The sequence below is a fragment of the Engystomops pustulosus genome, chromosome 6, assembly GCF_040894005.1.
Source record: "Engystomops pustulosus chromosome 6, aEngPut4.maternal, whole genome shotgun sequence".
Classification (NCBI taxonomy): domain Eukaryota; kingdom Metazoa; phylum Chordata; class Amphibia; order Anura; family Leptodactylidae; genus Engystomops; species Engystomops pustulosus.
This window is the reverse complement of record NC_092416.1, coordinates 143,452,128-143,465,771: the sequence shown is the minus strand read 5'-3', so window position 1 is coordinate 143,465,771 and position 13,644 is coordinate 143,452,128. Positions and strand designations below refer to the sequence as shown.

The following is a 13,644-nucleotide window of genomic DNA, read 5'->3' as shown; positions in this document are numbered from 1 at the left end:
TCATGCAAGTGTTACCGGTAAGCCATTGCTGCAATATGCAGCAAAGACTTACCGGCTATGGAGAGGGCTCAGACATGAGCCCTCTCCATGCACCCGGACCCGGCTTGTGATGTATCGTTACGTCACATGCAGTGATTCGATTAGAATCGAATTTTCTGTGAAATTTCGGCGTACCGGGTCGAATTGAATTTTTATAAATTCGCCCATCTCTGGCTGTGACCATGCATTTCCCACCCTCGGCTTATACTTTCCCAGATCTTCCCAGTTTTTTTGTGTTATAATTAGGCGCCTCGGCTTACACTCAGGTCCAGCATATATGGTAATCAGGTTTGTATACAGGACATAATAACAGGTCCAGAACCAAGCTCAGTATATAAACACAGCACCAGTATTAGGCACAGTACATAAAAACATCACAAGAACTAAGCATAGTACAAAAATGCAGGCCCAGAACCAAACTCAGCACCTAACTATAGTTCCAGATACTAGATAAATACAAAAATACAGAACCAATACCAAGTTCTTTGGACCCCAGATTTTAATCTAATGGGGATGGTAAAAAGTGCATTACAGAGAATCAATTTTTTGTTTGGTCAAGTTCCTTACTATTTCCACAGAGTCAAAAAATAGGCAAACTTTTCCATCAGGGAGATGTAGGATATGCAATTATATTAACAATACAATCAATAATGCTGCCATCCAGGGGCCATATACTGATCAGGTCAGATACCAGATCTAGAAAATGGCTCTGCAGAAGGTACAGCACAAACCAGACTCAGTTAGGCTACATTCACACTGCCGTTGCCCGCTGTACCATAGCACAGCGGACACACGTCAGTGCCGGGGGAGAGCGTAGCTCACCCCCGCCGCTCTCCATAGGAATATATGGCGCACAGCGCCGTATTCCGGGGAGAAATATAGGACATGTCCTGTCTTTCTACGGGGTACGGAGCAGTAGGTGCCGCACGTGTGCTGCAGCGTACCCCTCCCGTTGGGCGCCATGCCCCATTGCGATGTATGGGGGACGTATATCGGCCGTATATATACGCCCCCCCCCCACCTTTACGTTCATGTGAATGTAGCCTTACAGGTTTAATAAATACCAAGGATATGCAACCTCTGTTTCAGTAAATCTCAATGAAGTATTTCAAAATCGCATGTGTCTTTTAACGGACTTCTTAATAACGGCCCAAAAACGGGTTTAAAATACCACGTGTGCCGCTTGCCTTAGGTGAGGAATAAATGATACTGCCATCTAGAGGAGACCTGTATTATTAAAATACAAGGACATATCTGAGTTATTTTACTTCAAACCAGACCTATTACATTTTCATTTCCTACAGCGTATATAACACCAACCTATTCTGCGGCACTGTACATATATCATCACCATCAACAATTTAGTTTCTCTGCATTTTGGGCACTTTTATAAGTACTCTGCAAATCTTAGGAGCATTGTAGGTAACCAAGAACATGCACGAAAACCATACAAACATATGATATAAAAAGTCAATGAAGAGCTATGACAAGTCAATTGTTGTTTTTTGAAATGCATCCAAATTAGAGCCCAACCCCTGGGACTACACAAAGGATTCTGTCAGGGAGCAAGGTAAGTTATAACACACAATTATATTGTAATGCAAATTCTTAGGCAGAAAGACATATTTGCAGGTGTAATGGGCTTCTACAACCCGGTCCCTGGTGACAGGTTCCCTTTAAACAACTCACAGATCCTTAACTGGAAGGCTTAGAACTGCAGCAAACAGCAGGTTAGTGGTAAACTCTCTCCTTTGGAGGGCTAGCAGGGCTGTAGGCTGCTTGTAGCAATAGTGAACGCCATTAGCTTGCAGGAACGTCAGTGTGGACCAGTGGTCGGCTTCACTGGAAGTATCTCCTGTGGAACTGCATTGACACTGTTGCATCAGGAGCTTGACAGCACATGACAGCTTGACAGCACGTGAAAAACGAACTCACAAGGAGCCAAAGTCACAAAGACAAATGTATCATCTCTCTGCTGTGGAAGTGTAGAAGAGGTGCCAGCCAATCAGCCTGCTCGCTAAACCTCAGGAAGACACATTTGTATAAACAACATTAACCCTTTCAGGTAACATATATACATACACTCACCGCCAACTTTACACCTGTCCAACTGCTCGTTAACACTTAATTTCTAATCAGCCAATCACATGGCGGCAACTCGGTGCATTTAGGCATGTAGACATGGTCAAGACAATCTCCTGCAGTTCAAACCGAGCATCAGTATGGGGAAGAAAGGTGATTTGAGTGCCTTTGAACGTGGCATGGTTGTTGGTGCCAGAAGGGCTGGTCTGAGTATTTCAGAAACTGCTGATCTACTGGGATTTTCATGCACAACCATCTCTGAAGGCATTACAGAGAATGGTCCGAAAAAGAAAAAACATCCAGTGAGCGATAGTTCTGTGGGCGGAAATGCCTTGTTGATGCCAGAGGTCTGAGGAGAATGGGCAGACTGATTCGAGCTGATAGAAAGGCAACAGTGACTTAAATCGCCACCCGTTACAACCAAGGTAGGCAGAAGAGCATCTCTGAACGCACAGTACGTCGAAATTTGAGGCAGATGGGCTACAGCAGCAGAAGACCACACCGGGTGCCACTCCTTTCAGCTAAGAACAGGAAACGGGAGGCTACAATTTACACAAGCTCATCGAAATTGGACAGTAGAAGATTGGAAAAACGTTGCCTGGTCTGATGAGTCTCGATTTCTGCTGCGACATTCGGATGGTAGGGTCAGAATTTGGCATCAACAACATGAAAGCATGGATCCATCCTGCCTTGTATCAACGGTTCAGGCTGGTGGTGGTGGTGTCATGGTGTGGGGAATATTTTCTTGGCACTCTTTGGGCCCCTTGGTACCAATTGAGCATCGTTGCAACGCCACAGCCTACCTGAGTATTGTTGCTGAATATGTCCATCCCTTTATGACCACAATGTACCCAACATCTGATGGCTACTTTCAGCAGGATAATGCGCCATGTCATAAAGCTGGAATCATCTCAGACTGGTTTCTTGAACATGACAATGAGATCACTGTACTCATATGGCCTCCACAGTCACCAGATCTCAATCCAATAGAGCATCTTTGGGATGTGGTGGAACGGGAGATTCGCATCATGGATGTGCAGCCGACAAATATGCGGCAACTGTGTGATGCCATCATGTCAATATGGACCAAAATCTCTGAGGAATGCTTCCAGCACCTTGTTGAATCTATGCCACGAAGAATTGAGGCAGTTCTGAAGGCAAAAGGGGGTCCAACCCGTTACTAGCATGGTGTACCTAATAAAGTGGCCGGTGAGTGTATATTTCCAGATAATGCACATTGTTATGCAGTGTTGCATCATGCAGCCTGACCAGGGTGAGAAATGTGCAGTTTGAAGGAAATCTACCACCAAAATCAAACATGATAGATCCAGGCACAGGTGACAGGTATATTTTTATATTTGTTTTCCATGGCCTTCTTCCTTCTAAAATCAACTTTATGCTAAAAGTTATGCTAATGATCTTGAAAGGCTATTGGGCTGTTACCAGAGCACCTTCATGCTGCAGATTTACAGGTTGTTAGACTGTCTCACCCTCCCCTCTGCGCCTGCTCAGCACTCCCCCCTCCCTCTTCCTGATGTAATCTTAGTGCAGCGCAGGTAGTCTCCATGCACACTGTAACACCCTGTGAATCTGCAGTCGGAAGGGGCTCTGAGAAACACAATCAATATGTGAACGCGGCCACAGGCAGCATTCATACACTGAGTATGAATGGCTTGCTGGCTTCCACTTGTGAACAAGCACCATGAGTGGGGATTTATCATACCCTAGCACGTGGTGCATTTGGCGTGGAAGTGGCATAAGCAGGGAAATAGGTGCAATTCCTGAGTGTGTGCTAGGAATTTCACCTTTTTCAAGGCTTGTATGTCATGCCGCGGTCACACGTACTGCTAGGCGTCCATTCATAACGGGACTCTAGCGCACAGGGGGCGGTCCTAGGCCTAAATGAACATGCGTTTCCAGGGAAATGCGTTCGGAATGAGGTCAGGCCTTGTGCGCTAGCGTTATGAACGGACGCCTAGCGGAACGTGTGACCGCGGCCTCAGCCGACTATTGCACAAGCCCTGATAAATCCCTCCCATGTGTTTTGCATTGTTTACTGGCCAAACGCAGAGTGCTCATTCCTGATTAAAAGTGTTGAGGCTGCATTCACATGTTCTGTTAAGGCCGCGGTCACACGTACCGCTAGGTGTCCGTCATAACGCGATGCTAGTGCACAGGGGGACGTCCTCAGCACGAATGCACATGCGTTTCCAGGGAAATGCATGCGATTGATAAGCCGATCGCATGTGTTTCTCTGGAAACGCATGTGCGTTCGGGCCGAGGACCTCCCCCTGTGCGCTAGCGTCGCGTTATGAACGGACGCCTAGCGGTACGTGTGACCGCGGCCTAACGCATGCTTTTTCAAATGTATCAGAGCAGCTGAGAAGATGAGGTTTGACTAATTACATTTCTGTCAACATTGAGTTTACAAAATGCATGCATTAACAGGATGTTAACTAATGTATTAACACATGCGTTCTGTAAACACAATGTTGACAGCAACGTAATGAGGTAAATCTCTTCTCAGCTGTTGCAATGCATTTAAAAACACATGCGTTAGGCCACGGTCACACATACCGCTAGGCGTCCGTTCCTAACGCGACGCTAGCACACAGGGGGCGGTCCGCGGCCCAAACGCACATGCGTTTCCAGAGAAACGCATGCGATGGGCTTATCAATCGCATGCGTTTCCCTAGAAAGGCATGTGCGTTTGGGCCAAGGACCTACCCCTGTGCGCTAGCGTCGTGTTATGACGGACGCCTAGCGGTACGTGTGACCGCGGCCTTAGGGTGATGCCACATGTCGCATTCTTGGACCATTTAAGGCCGGTGCCACACGGACCGCTTTGTCTGCGTTTGAAAACGCAAACGCAGACAAAGCCGCACCCACCGGGGCGGGTCGATCACATCGGCATTTCAATGGAAACACCTGCGATCGGGAATGAGCCGCCGGTGCTTTGCGTTAATTTAATACAAAACACCGGCGGCTCGTTCCCAATCGCAGGCGTTTCCATAGAAACGCAGATGTGATCGGGCTGCGGGCCGCCCTGGCTTGTGTGGCTTTGTCTGCGTTTTCAAACGCAGACAAAGCGGTGCGTATGGCACCAGCCTAAAACATGCATAGGCCGGCGCCACACAGGGCGCTTTGTCTGCGCTTGCAAACGCAAACGCAGACAAAGTCGCGCCCACCGGGGCGGGCCTCGGCCTGATCGCATCGGCGTTTCTATGGAAACGCCTGCGATATGGAACGAGCCGCAGGTGTTTTGCGTTAATTTAACGCGAAACACCGGCGGCTCCTTCCCGATCGCAGGCGTTTCCATAGAAACGCCGATGCGATCGGGCCGAGGCCCGCCCCGGTGGGCGCGACTTTGTCTGCGTTTGCGTTTGCAAGCGCAGACAAAGCGCCCTGTGTGGCGCCGGCCATAGGCTGAATACATAAGTCACTCTACAGCAGGAAGCAACTTATGCATTTTTCCATTCATATCAGTTTAACACAAACCAGTTTGAACAGAGAGGTTTTCACACAGGGTTTTACACAGTGTTTTGTAAAGGCAAATGTTAACAGTAATGTAATTAGGCAAATCACCTCTCCTTAGCTGCTGTAATGTGTTTCAAAATGCAATGAAAACGCAATGCGGGACAGTGGCCTTACACACGCTTACGAACGCATGCAATCGGCTTATCAATCCCATGCGTTTCCCTGGAAACGCATGTGTGTTCAGGCCGAGGACCTCCTCCTGTGCGCTAGCGTCGCGTTATGAACGGACGCCTAGCGGTACATGTGACCGTGGCCTTATTGTGGTCACCTCCAAGTTTCAGTAGGCCCCTGAGCAACAGAGCCGCAGTGACCCATTGCAGTGAACTATGTTTAGAAACTAAAAATTCAGAAACTAAAACAGAAAATATTCCCTAGTTCCGTGGTGGTGAACCTATGGCACGGGTGCCAGAGGTGGCACTCGGAGCCCTTTCTGTGGGCACTCAGGCCATCGCCCCAATTTCACCAAACAGGACCAAATCCACCAAATCTTCCTGCAGTCCCAAACAACTTATGAGATGCTGCTCTCTGGCTCTCTTGAAACTGCGGGAAAAGTGAGAAGGTGTTGAAAGAACTGCATTGTCTTTGGAGGTCCTCCTGCAGGTCCCACCATTCTTCCTGGAGAGAAGCTACAATGATGGTCTGAAATTATTTGCCCACCTTCTTTCAACTGTATTGGTGGCCTTAGAAGAGCCAATACAATTGAATGATGTTTAAGAACTTGTAACAACTTGTTACTGCTTGAAATGCCATGTTGGCACTTCATGGTAAATAAGTGGGTTTTGGTTGTAGTGTGGGCACTCGGTCTCTAAAAGGTTCGCCATCACTGCCATAGTTTATCATCCTAAACTGCTCCCTCATGATTATTTTTTATATAAAGCCCCCCTATGGATTCATTAGATACAGCCCCCATGTACAGCCTTATGTGGGCCTCACCAGCACCTCTGGGCCCCGGCTTTTGGCTGGGTATGCCCAGTGCAGGTGCTGGCCCAGACATACAGCATATACACACCATACATGCAACATATACACCCATGCTGCATATACACATCCGATATACACACACATACAGCAAATACACACATACTTACAATAGCTTACAGAGACATACAGTATATACACACTCAATATCCCAGATGCCGGGGCCCCCTCACACTGCGGGCCCGATAGGGGCTGCTATGTTTGGGAGCTATGCTGCTACCCCTGTAGTTACACCCGGGCCCTGACATATACACTGAACATATCCATAAATAAACATGTGAATAAACATTGAAATGTACAATTTTGAGGCCACATGTACAGCACACAAGGCCACATGTACAGCACACAAGACGTGGCCCATGTGTCATCAGCATGTGACGTTTGTAGAAAAGACTGACTGAGCCTCACACTGGCAGGAATAGGATCTGCTCTAAGTTTTGGGGTCATAAAATAAATGTATCCGTGTGATATCTGTTGAATCAACAATATCCTGTATACATGGTATGACTGGAACCCCATCTAGTGCCCAGCAGCAGCATAGTGCAGCCCTTATACAAAGGATGACATCATGACTGTAACTACACTCTGCACGGTGATACGTTTACCCCGCCCACTGCTCACACGAGCCCCGCCCTTTCATACTTCGTTTCAGCTAGTCGCCATTTTACGCCTTTCAGCGCTCCGCCCACGTGATTGTGAGAAGCAGACCTCGGAATGCGCATGCGCACCTCTTAGGCGAAACCAATTTGTCTACATGGGGGTTCCCGTACACAAGACATTCGTTAATAACGTTTGTTTATATAAATATATTTTTATTTGAACACGTTGGATTTCATTGTTATATTTATCACAGATGAATCTTCTGGCTAAGTGAACACAGCGAATTTACATCGATTTTAGCACCTCCCCTCCTGCGTAGTGGGATCACCCCCTGGTCATAATGGTAGCGGCAGAACTACTTCCTTTCCTTTCCGAGCTGGAGCTGAGCAGCCGCCATGAGGTGAGGGGCCGGGGGACCCGCGGTGTACAAGGGCCATCTACCTCAGGGGGTTCACAGATAGACTGCTGTGGTGCTGGAGGTGATTGGGAGCCGGTGGGGCTGCTGCCTGAGCCGGCCATAATGTTACCCGACGTGACCGGCCTGTGGGCTAAGCAGCCCGGCTCCTGGTGTTGTAGGCCGCTGACATGTGTGACAGGCTGAGACGTGTAGTGCCCGGCATAGACTCCCAGTCACACTGCTACATGTACCCACACTGCGTGTTCTCTGGCCCAGGCCTTGTAATATCCTGACTACATGTGTATAACGCATCAGCGTGGACAGAGTTCTATCAGTGATGTGTGTAACCGAGTCCCCTATATACTTGTGGGGAAATTGTAACTACACATTAAAGCTGTTTTCTAATGACTAGTTATATCAGGTGTCATTAGAGGGAGGTAGTTCATTGGCTATGAGATGAGAGCAGGGGGTCTGATGAGTGTATTATAAGATAAGCTTCTGCCAATCCTAGCAGTGATATTAGGGGGTCACCGTTATCTTTTATATAGGAGGGGCCCAATTGGAACCTTATTTCTAGAACAGTGATGATCTACACCTCAGTTCTGTTTTTCCTCAGTCTTTAGGATCCCTGCATACAGGTAGTGAATAGGAATGTTCCTGTACAGTCACATGGTGCAGATGAAGCTACAGGATCTTGCTTTTTCACATTTTTTTTTTAGCTAAATATTGTGAAGTATGTTATACCCATATAAGTGAGTCCTACTGTCCAGTCTTGCTCATACTTATCTATTACATCCAATTGCGGCTGCACTATTGTGTACAGCTGTCTGGTCTCTAGGCTGTTGGTGGTTAAACCTCACTAAAACTTTGGTCCCTAAAATACACATTAGATGGTGTAATATCTGAATGTGAACAGAACCCAATGATGCTTGGAGTCCCTTTAGTCCTATTCATGTCTTGCGTGTGGAGCAGGGGTCAGGAACCTTTTTGACTGAGAGAGCCATGAACGCCACATATTTTAAAATGTTATTTTGTAAGAGCCCTACAATATGCACCAGCCTCCCAGTAGATAGGTAGCCCCAGCACATGCCCCCCCCCCCAGTAGATAACAAGCCACAGCAAAAAAAAACAAAACAGAATACTCACCTAACTACACTCCCTGCAGCCAGCTCCTCATTGCTCCCACTCTCTTCTCTTTGACTTAGGCTTAGACGATGGTGCCTGGGTCGCGCAAAAGACTTAGGCAGTGGTAACATCGCTGCCTGTGTCCAGTGATCAGTCTAAGAGACACACAGCTGTCATCACTATTTATTAAAGATCTGTCTGAGAGCCAGATGCAGCCAACAAAAGAGCCACATCTGGCTCCCGAGCCATAGGTTCCCTACCCCTGGTGTGGAGGAAGGGAAGGCTTAGTCTGGTTAATCAGACCATATTTCACTAATCAATTGCAGTTAGTAAACGGCTATGTCATTGCCTTGTATATAGATTGTTTTCTGAATTGGGTAGAACTCTCCTGCACTGCGCATCAATATTAATATCAAATGTAAAAACTCTTCCTTATTGATGCAGATATCTCTGCTGGGTAGTTTGGTTTTTTTTTTGGTGGTTAAATGAGTGTAAATTGATATTTTCTTAACTTTTTTTTCTCTTGGAAGATGTAAATGGCTACTGGCCAGTCTACTTGCACATTCCATCAGCCCAGTGTATGACACATTGTCAATAAACTAATGTGTAGGCACATGTTTAGTAAATGTCCACAGAAAATTGCACACAAGTGGGTTCTGTAGAGGACAATGCGGGTTTGATTTTACAAACCCAGATTCCCACATTGGATTAGCATCTTTTCTTATAACTGCTTTACAGACCTTTTAGGAGAGGATTGGACATTAATATCTTGAAACATCTGTAGGATTGTGTGAATGCAGTTAATGATGTATATTATTATTTTTCCTTTTATAGTATGCTCAGACTTCAAAAGAGGCTCGCCTCGAGCGTCCTCCGCTGCGGCAAGAAGAAAGTATGGCTGGATCCAAATGAAACCAATGAGATTGCCAATGCCAACTCCCGTAAGTGTCAGCCCATTCCCCAGCTTGAATGCATTTATTTGGCTTGCAAAACTTTGTCTAATTCTGGTTCTACTTTCCTTTTAGGGCAGCAGATCAGGAAGCTGGTTAAGGATGGTTTGATTATCCGTAAACCAGTGACTGTCCATTCTCGTGCCCGTTGCCGCAAGAACACCCTTGCACGCAGAAAGGGCAGACATATGGGTATTGGTAAGTACTCACCACTAAGCTCCACTGACCTGCCATCCAGAAGAGGTTTTTCTCAATAAAAAAATCTTGCACAATATAGATCTACGAAAACTTCAGATGAGGGGGTCATGGGGGAGGCCAGAGGAGATTTGTGCCAGGATTTCTAAACCTATGTTAAAGTCCCATAATATCCCTGTTTAGCCAAAAGACCTCTAAAGGTAGTTTAAGACGATGCCTTTGACCTATGGGATACTAGTCAAGCCAGGAAGGATCAGACAATTGTCAACATGAGCTAGAATAGAGATTTCATACCCTGCCACATGGTACAGTTTACTGGTGTAAAAGCTGCAGACAGTCCTAATGTGGCTTTCATAGAGGAATTATAAAGTACAGCTATTAGCTCTGTATTTTTTGTTTAGTTTTATAATGTTGTGAATCTTCTTGGGATCCATAATCTCATGTAATTATGGAAAACCAAATTCTTTAGCTTTATGTGGCTAGAAACTTGTATAAGGGCTCGTTCATATGTTGATGTTAACGTATGCAGTTTTGAAAGCAAACGCACCGTGTGCATGAAAGTATAAGGTACATGTGCCACATCTCCCTCCTTTTAATTCTTTCCTGCTTGTGGCTCCAAAAATCAAATAATTTAAGCCACTGACAAGTTGTCAAAACCAATGAGATGTGCAGAGGGAGTCTCTATAGGGTGAAAACTAAAGCCGTTTATAGTAGCCTCATACAGTGCTGTTCTTGTACAGGTAAGAGAAAGGGTACTGCCAACGCTCGTATGCCTGAGAAACTGTCCTGGATGAGGAGGATGAGAATTCTTCGCCGCCTGCTCCGTCGTTACCGTGAGTCCAAGAAGATCGACAGGCACATGTAAGTCTAATGCAGATTTTATGTTCTGGTAACTGGGTACAAAATGTTCTCACCACAAGCTCTCATTGGATTAATGTCCATTAAGGGTTCCACTGATGGAATTCCCACAAACTACCGTAGTAATATGCCTTGTACTACTGTGTTCTTAGAGCCGTGTGGTTTCCCATCTGTCATTAATGATAGTTGGCACATCATAGTAATATGTTATATACCACTGATATGACATGTTTAGGCACAGTGACTACCCCCCCCCCCTTTTACATTACTACTTTTTGGCTTTGTCAGTTTTCATTGAATAGGTTTTCACTCTCAATTTCCTATAATCACTCAAATTCAGTATTTTTATACTGCTCCAAATGGGCCATTGCTCTAACTTGTAGTTTCCTTGTTCTCCTCAGTAATGGAACCAATTGGTCCATCTGCCTTCTAAACACAGTGCAAGTAACATGTGTGATTATGGTCTTCAGCTTTATATGCTCAACTCTACTGGGAGACTCCATATGTGAACAGTTTCTAGGCAGTTTCGGGTTTAATAATGGGTTTTCGGAATACACTAATACGGTCTTATAAAATGTCTTCTGTGGGTAGCAAAAACTGCTTTAATGTTATTGATTACTTGTGTCTTGTCTTCTAGGTACCACAGTCTGTACCTGAAGGTCAAGGGTAATGTGTTCAAGAACAAGCGTATTCTCATGGAGCACATCCACAAGCTGAAGGCAGACAAAGCTCGCAAGAAGCTGTTGGCGTAAGTATCAGCTACAGAATGGGGAGGATGTGGTTACTGGAAACCTGGTGCTGAATAAATACCAGTTATTGCCATTTGTAATCTATGGCAGAAGTAATTGTAATGCAGCCTTCAGAAAAGGGTTCAGACATTCAAGAATTGGACACATGAAGTGTTTTTTTGCTCTGGTGGTGTAATTTCTGTGCTCTTACTGGTACAATACTCAGATCTGTCAGTGCTGTAGTTAAAGAAAATGTGTAGAATAGTAATGTGGTGTCTAAAATACTTGCACATTTTCTTTCCATCTATATAGTGATCAGGCAGAAGCTCGCAGATCCAAGACAAAGGAGGCAAGGAAGCGCCGTGAGGAAAGACTTCAGGCCAAGAAAGAGGAGATCATCAAGACCCTCTCAAAGGAAGAGGAGTCTGGCAAGAAATAACTTGTGTACCCCATGTGTATATAGAGTACTGCCATGTGCAAGCTCAATAAACCATCCTCAACCCTCCAGTGTGTTGTCTGCATGTGGCTGTAATATCTATCAATCTGCATGTTTGCCAAATTTACTAGCCCTGACTCTGCGTAATGAAACTGAAATACTGAGCTGCTCAGTGTCCAGGTCAGTTAACCTGGTGGACACGCAGCAGGTTTCAAGGAACAATCTTAACTCGAGTGAGCGTGGCTGCCAAAAATCTGATTATATACACTGAGCTTTCTTAAATGGGCAGTGCTTTCACAAGAATTAGGGGGCAGGTGGTCACCTCTAAAATTTAGCTTTTTTTTTTTTTCCTTTCTGAGTTTCCTACTTATCGTTTATGTGCCACCTAGTAGTATTGGCAAAAAAGCAGTGCCATATGCTGATGGGCTTTATTTTTGTGGATTTTTGGTTTAAATTTTTCATTTTGGCTACAATCTGATGCCAAAGTTTATCTAGTTGTGTCTTAATACCATTTAAAAAAAGTCCTTGTTGCCATATTCTGACACCTGTAACTTTCATACTTCAGCACATAGAGCTGTGTAAGGTGGGATCAGAATGTTTTTTTTTTTTTCATTGATTTGGGCAATCTTTTCCATTATACAGTTTATTGCTGGGAATAACTTTTAGGCTACATTCACACTACAGTATGGGGGACGTATATGCGGCCGATACGTCCCCCCCATACACTTCTATGGGCTCACGGCCCTGTATGGGACCGGTACGGTGCGGCACCGTACCGCTCCGTAGCCCGGGGAAAGATAGGACATATCCTATCTTTCCCCGTATTACGGCGCCATTACTTTCTATGGAGAGGGGCGGGGGTGAGCTGCGCTCACACCACCTCTCCCCGTGCTGCCGTGTGCCCGCCGTGCTACGGTGCGGCGTGCTCACGGCAGTGTGAATTTGGCCTTACTTGGTTTAAAAAAAAAATAATAATTTTAAGCCCCCTAAGGAACCATACTGATTACTAATACAATATACAACTATATTTAAGTGTATTGTTGATATACTGCTTCTATATAACTCTAAGGCCTCATTGGCATGACCATATTGTCTTTTCTGTTCTGTATATACTCCTGCTGAATTCTGACCGTAAGTATGGGAGGTATTGCAACAACATGGCAACATATTTCACTATCTGTACCGTATAAAACATAATGGGCTAGCAAGTGATAGATGACTATTGGCTGGATGGCAGAATGCACCTCCCACTGGTTTCTTTGGATGGTGCACAACTGCTTGTAGCACGTATTTTATATATTCCCATTGACTTCTATGGGCTGTACAGAACTGAAATACAGAAAATAGGACATGCTCTATATTATACGGCTTGCATATGGTACAGTGTACAATACAGCCATGTACATGGATGGCCGTATTGCCCATTGGAATGCATAGGGATGTATTATACTTGTGTGCATGGACCCTAATGAAGGCTCCCATAGTTATGAGGATTTCTAGAACAGCTGTCATTACCATGACATCATGGAGGGGCTATAAGGTGCAGGGGTCGGCTGGTTAATAGAGCAGAGTATGGAGGACCTCATTCCATGAGCCCTCTCTGTTCACCCCTTCACGAACTGCCAATGACTACAGAAAAGTCATCTCAGGTGTGTGCACTCCTTACACACCAAAATCTCACCCTGCTGCCGGTGTACCTACCACAGTTACTGCTCAATA

At 45.5% G+C, this 13,644-nt stretch overlaps 1 protein-coding gene across 1 annotated transcript; it reads left to right on the top strand.

Moving 5' to 3' along the window:
* Positions 1–7,548: 7,548 nt before the first annotated feature.
* On the top strand, positions 7,549–11,996 carry RPL19 (ribosomal protein L19). The gene is made up of 6 exons (XM_072111525.1): positions 7,549–7,636; positions 9,593–9,699; positions 9,784–9,906; positions 10,644–10,764; positions 11,399–11,509; positions 11,802–11,996. The coding sequence occupies exons 1-6, from the start codon at positions 7,632–7,634 to the stop codon at positions 11,926–11,928; spliced, it is 594 nt and encodes a 197-aa protein (XP_071967626.1). The 5' UTR covers positions 7,549–7,631; the 3' UTR covers positions 11,929–11,996.
* The last annotated feature ends 1,648 nt before the right edge of the window (positions 11,997–13,644 follow it).

Excerpts from the sequence above, each read along its gene's own strand:
- RPL19 (XM_072111525.1), top strand. Across the intron at positions 9,907-10,643 it reads GGGCAGACATATGGGTATTG|GTAAGAGAAAGGGTACTGCC; the intron begins GTAAGTACTCAC and ends GTTCTTGTACAG. Across the intron at positions 10,765-11,398 it reads AAGAAGATCGACAGGCACAT|GTACCACAGTCTGTACCTGA; the intron begins GTAAGTCTAATG and ends CTTGTCTTCTAG.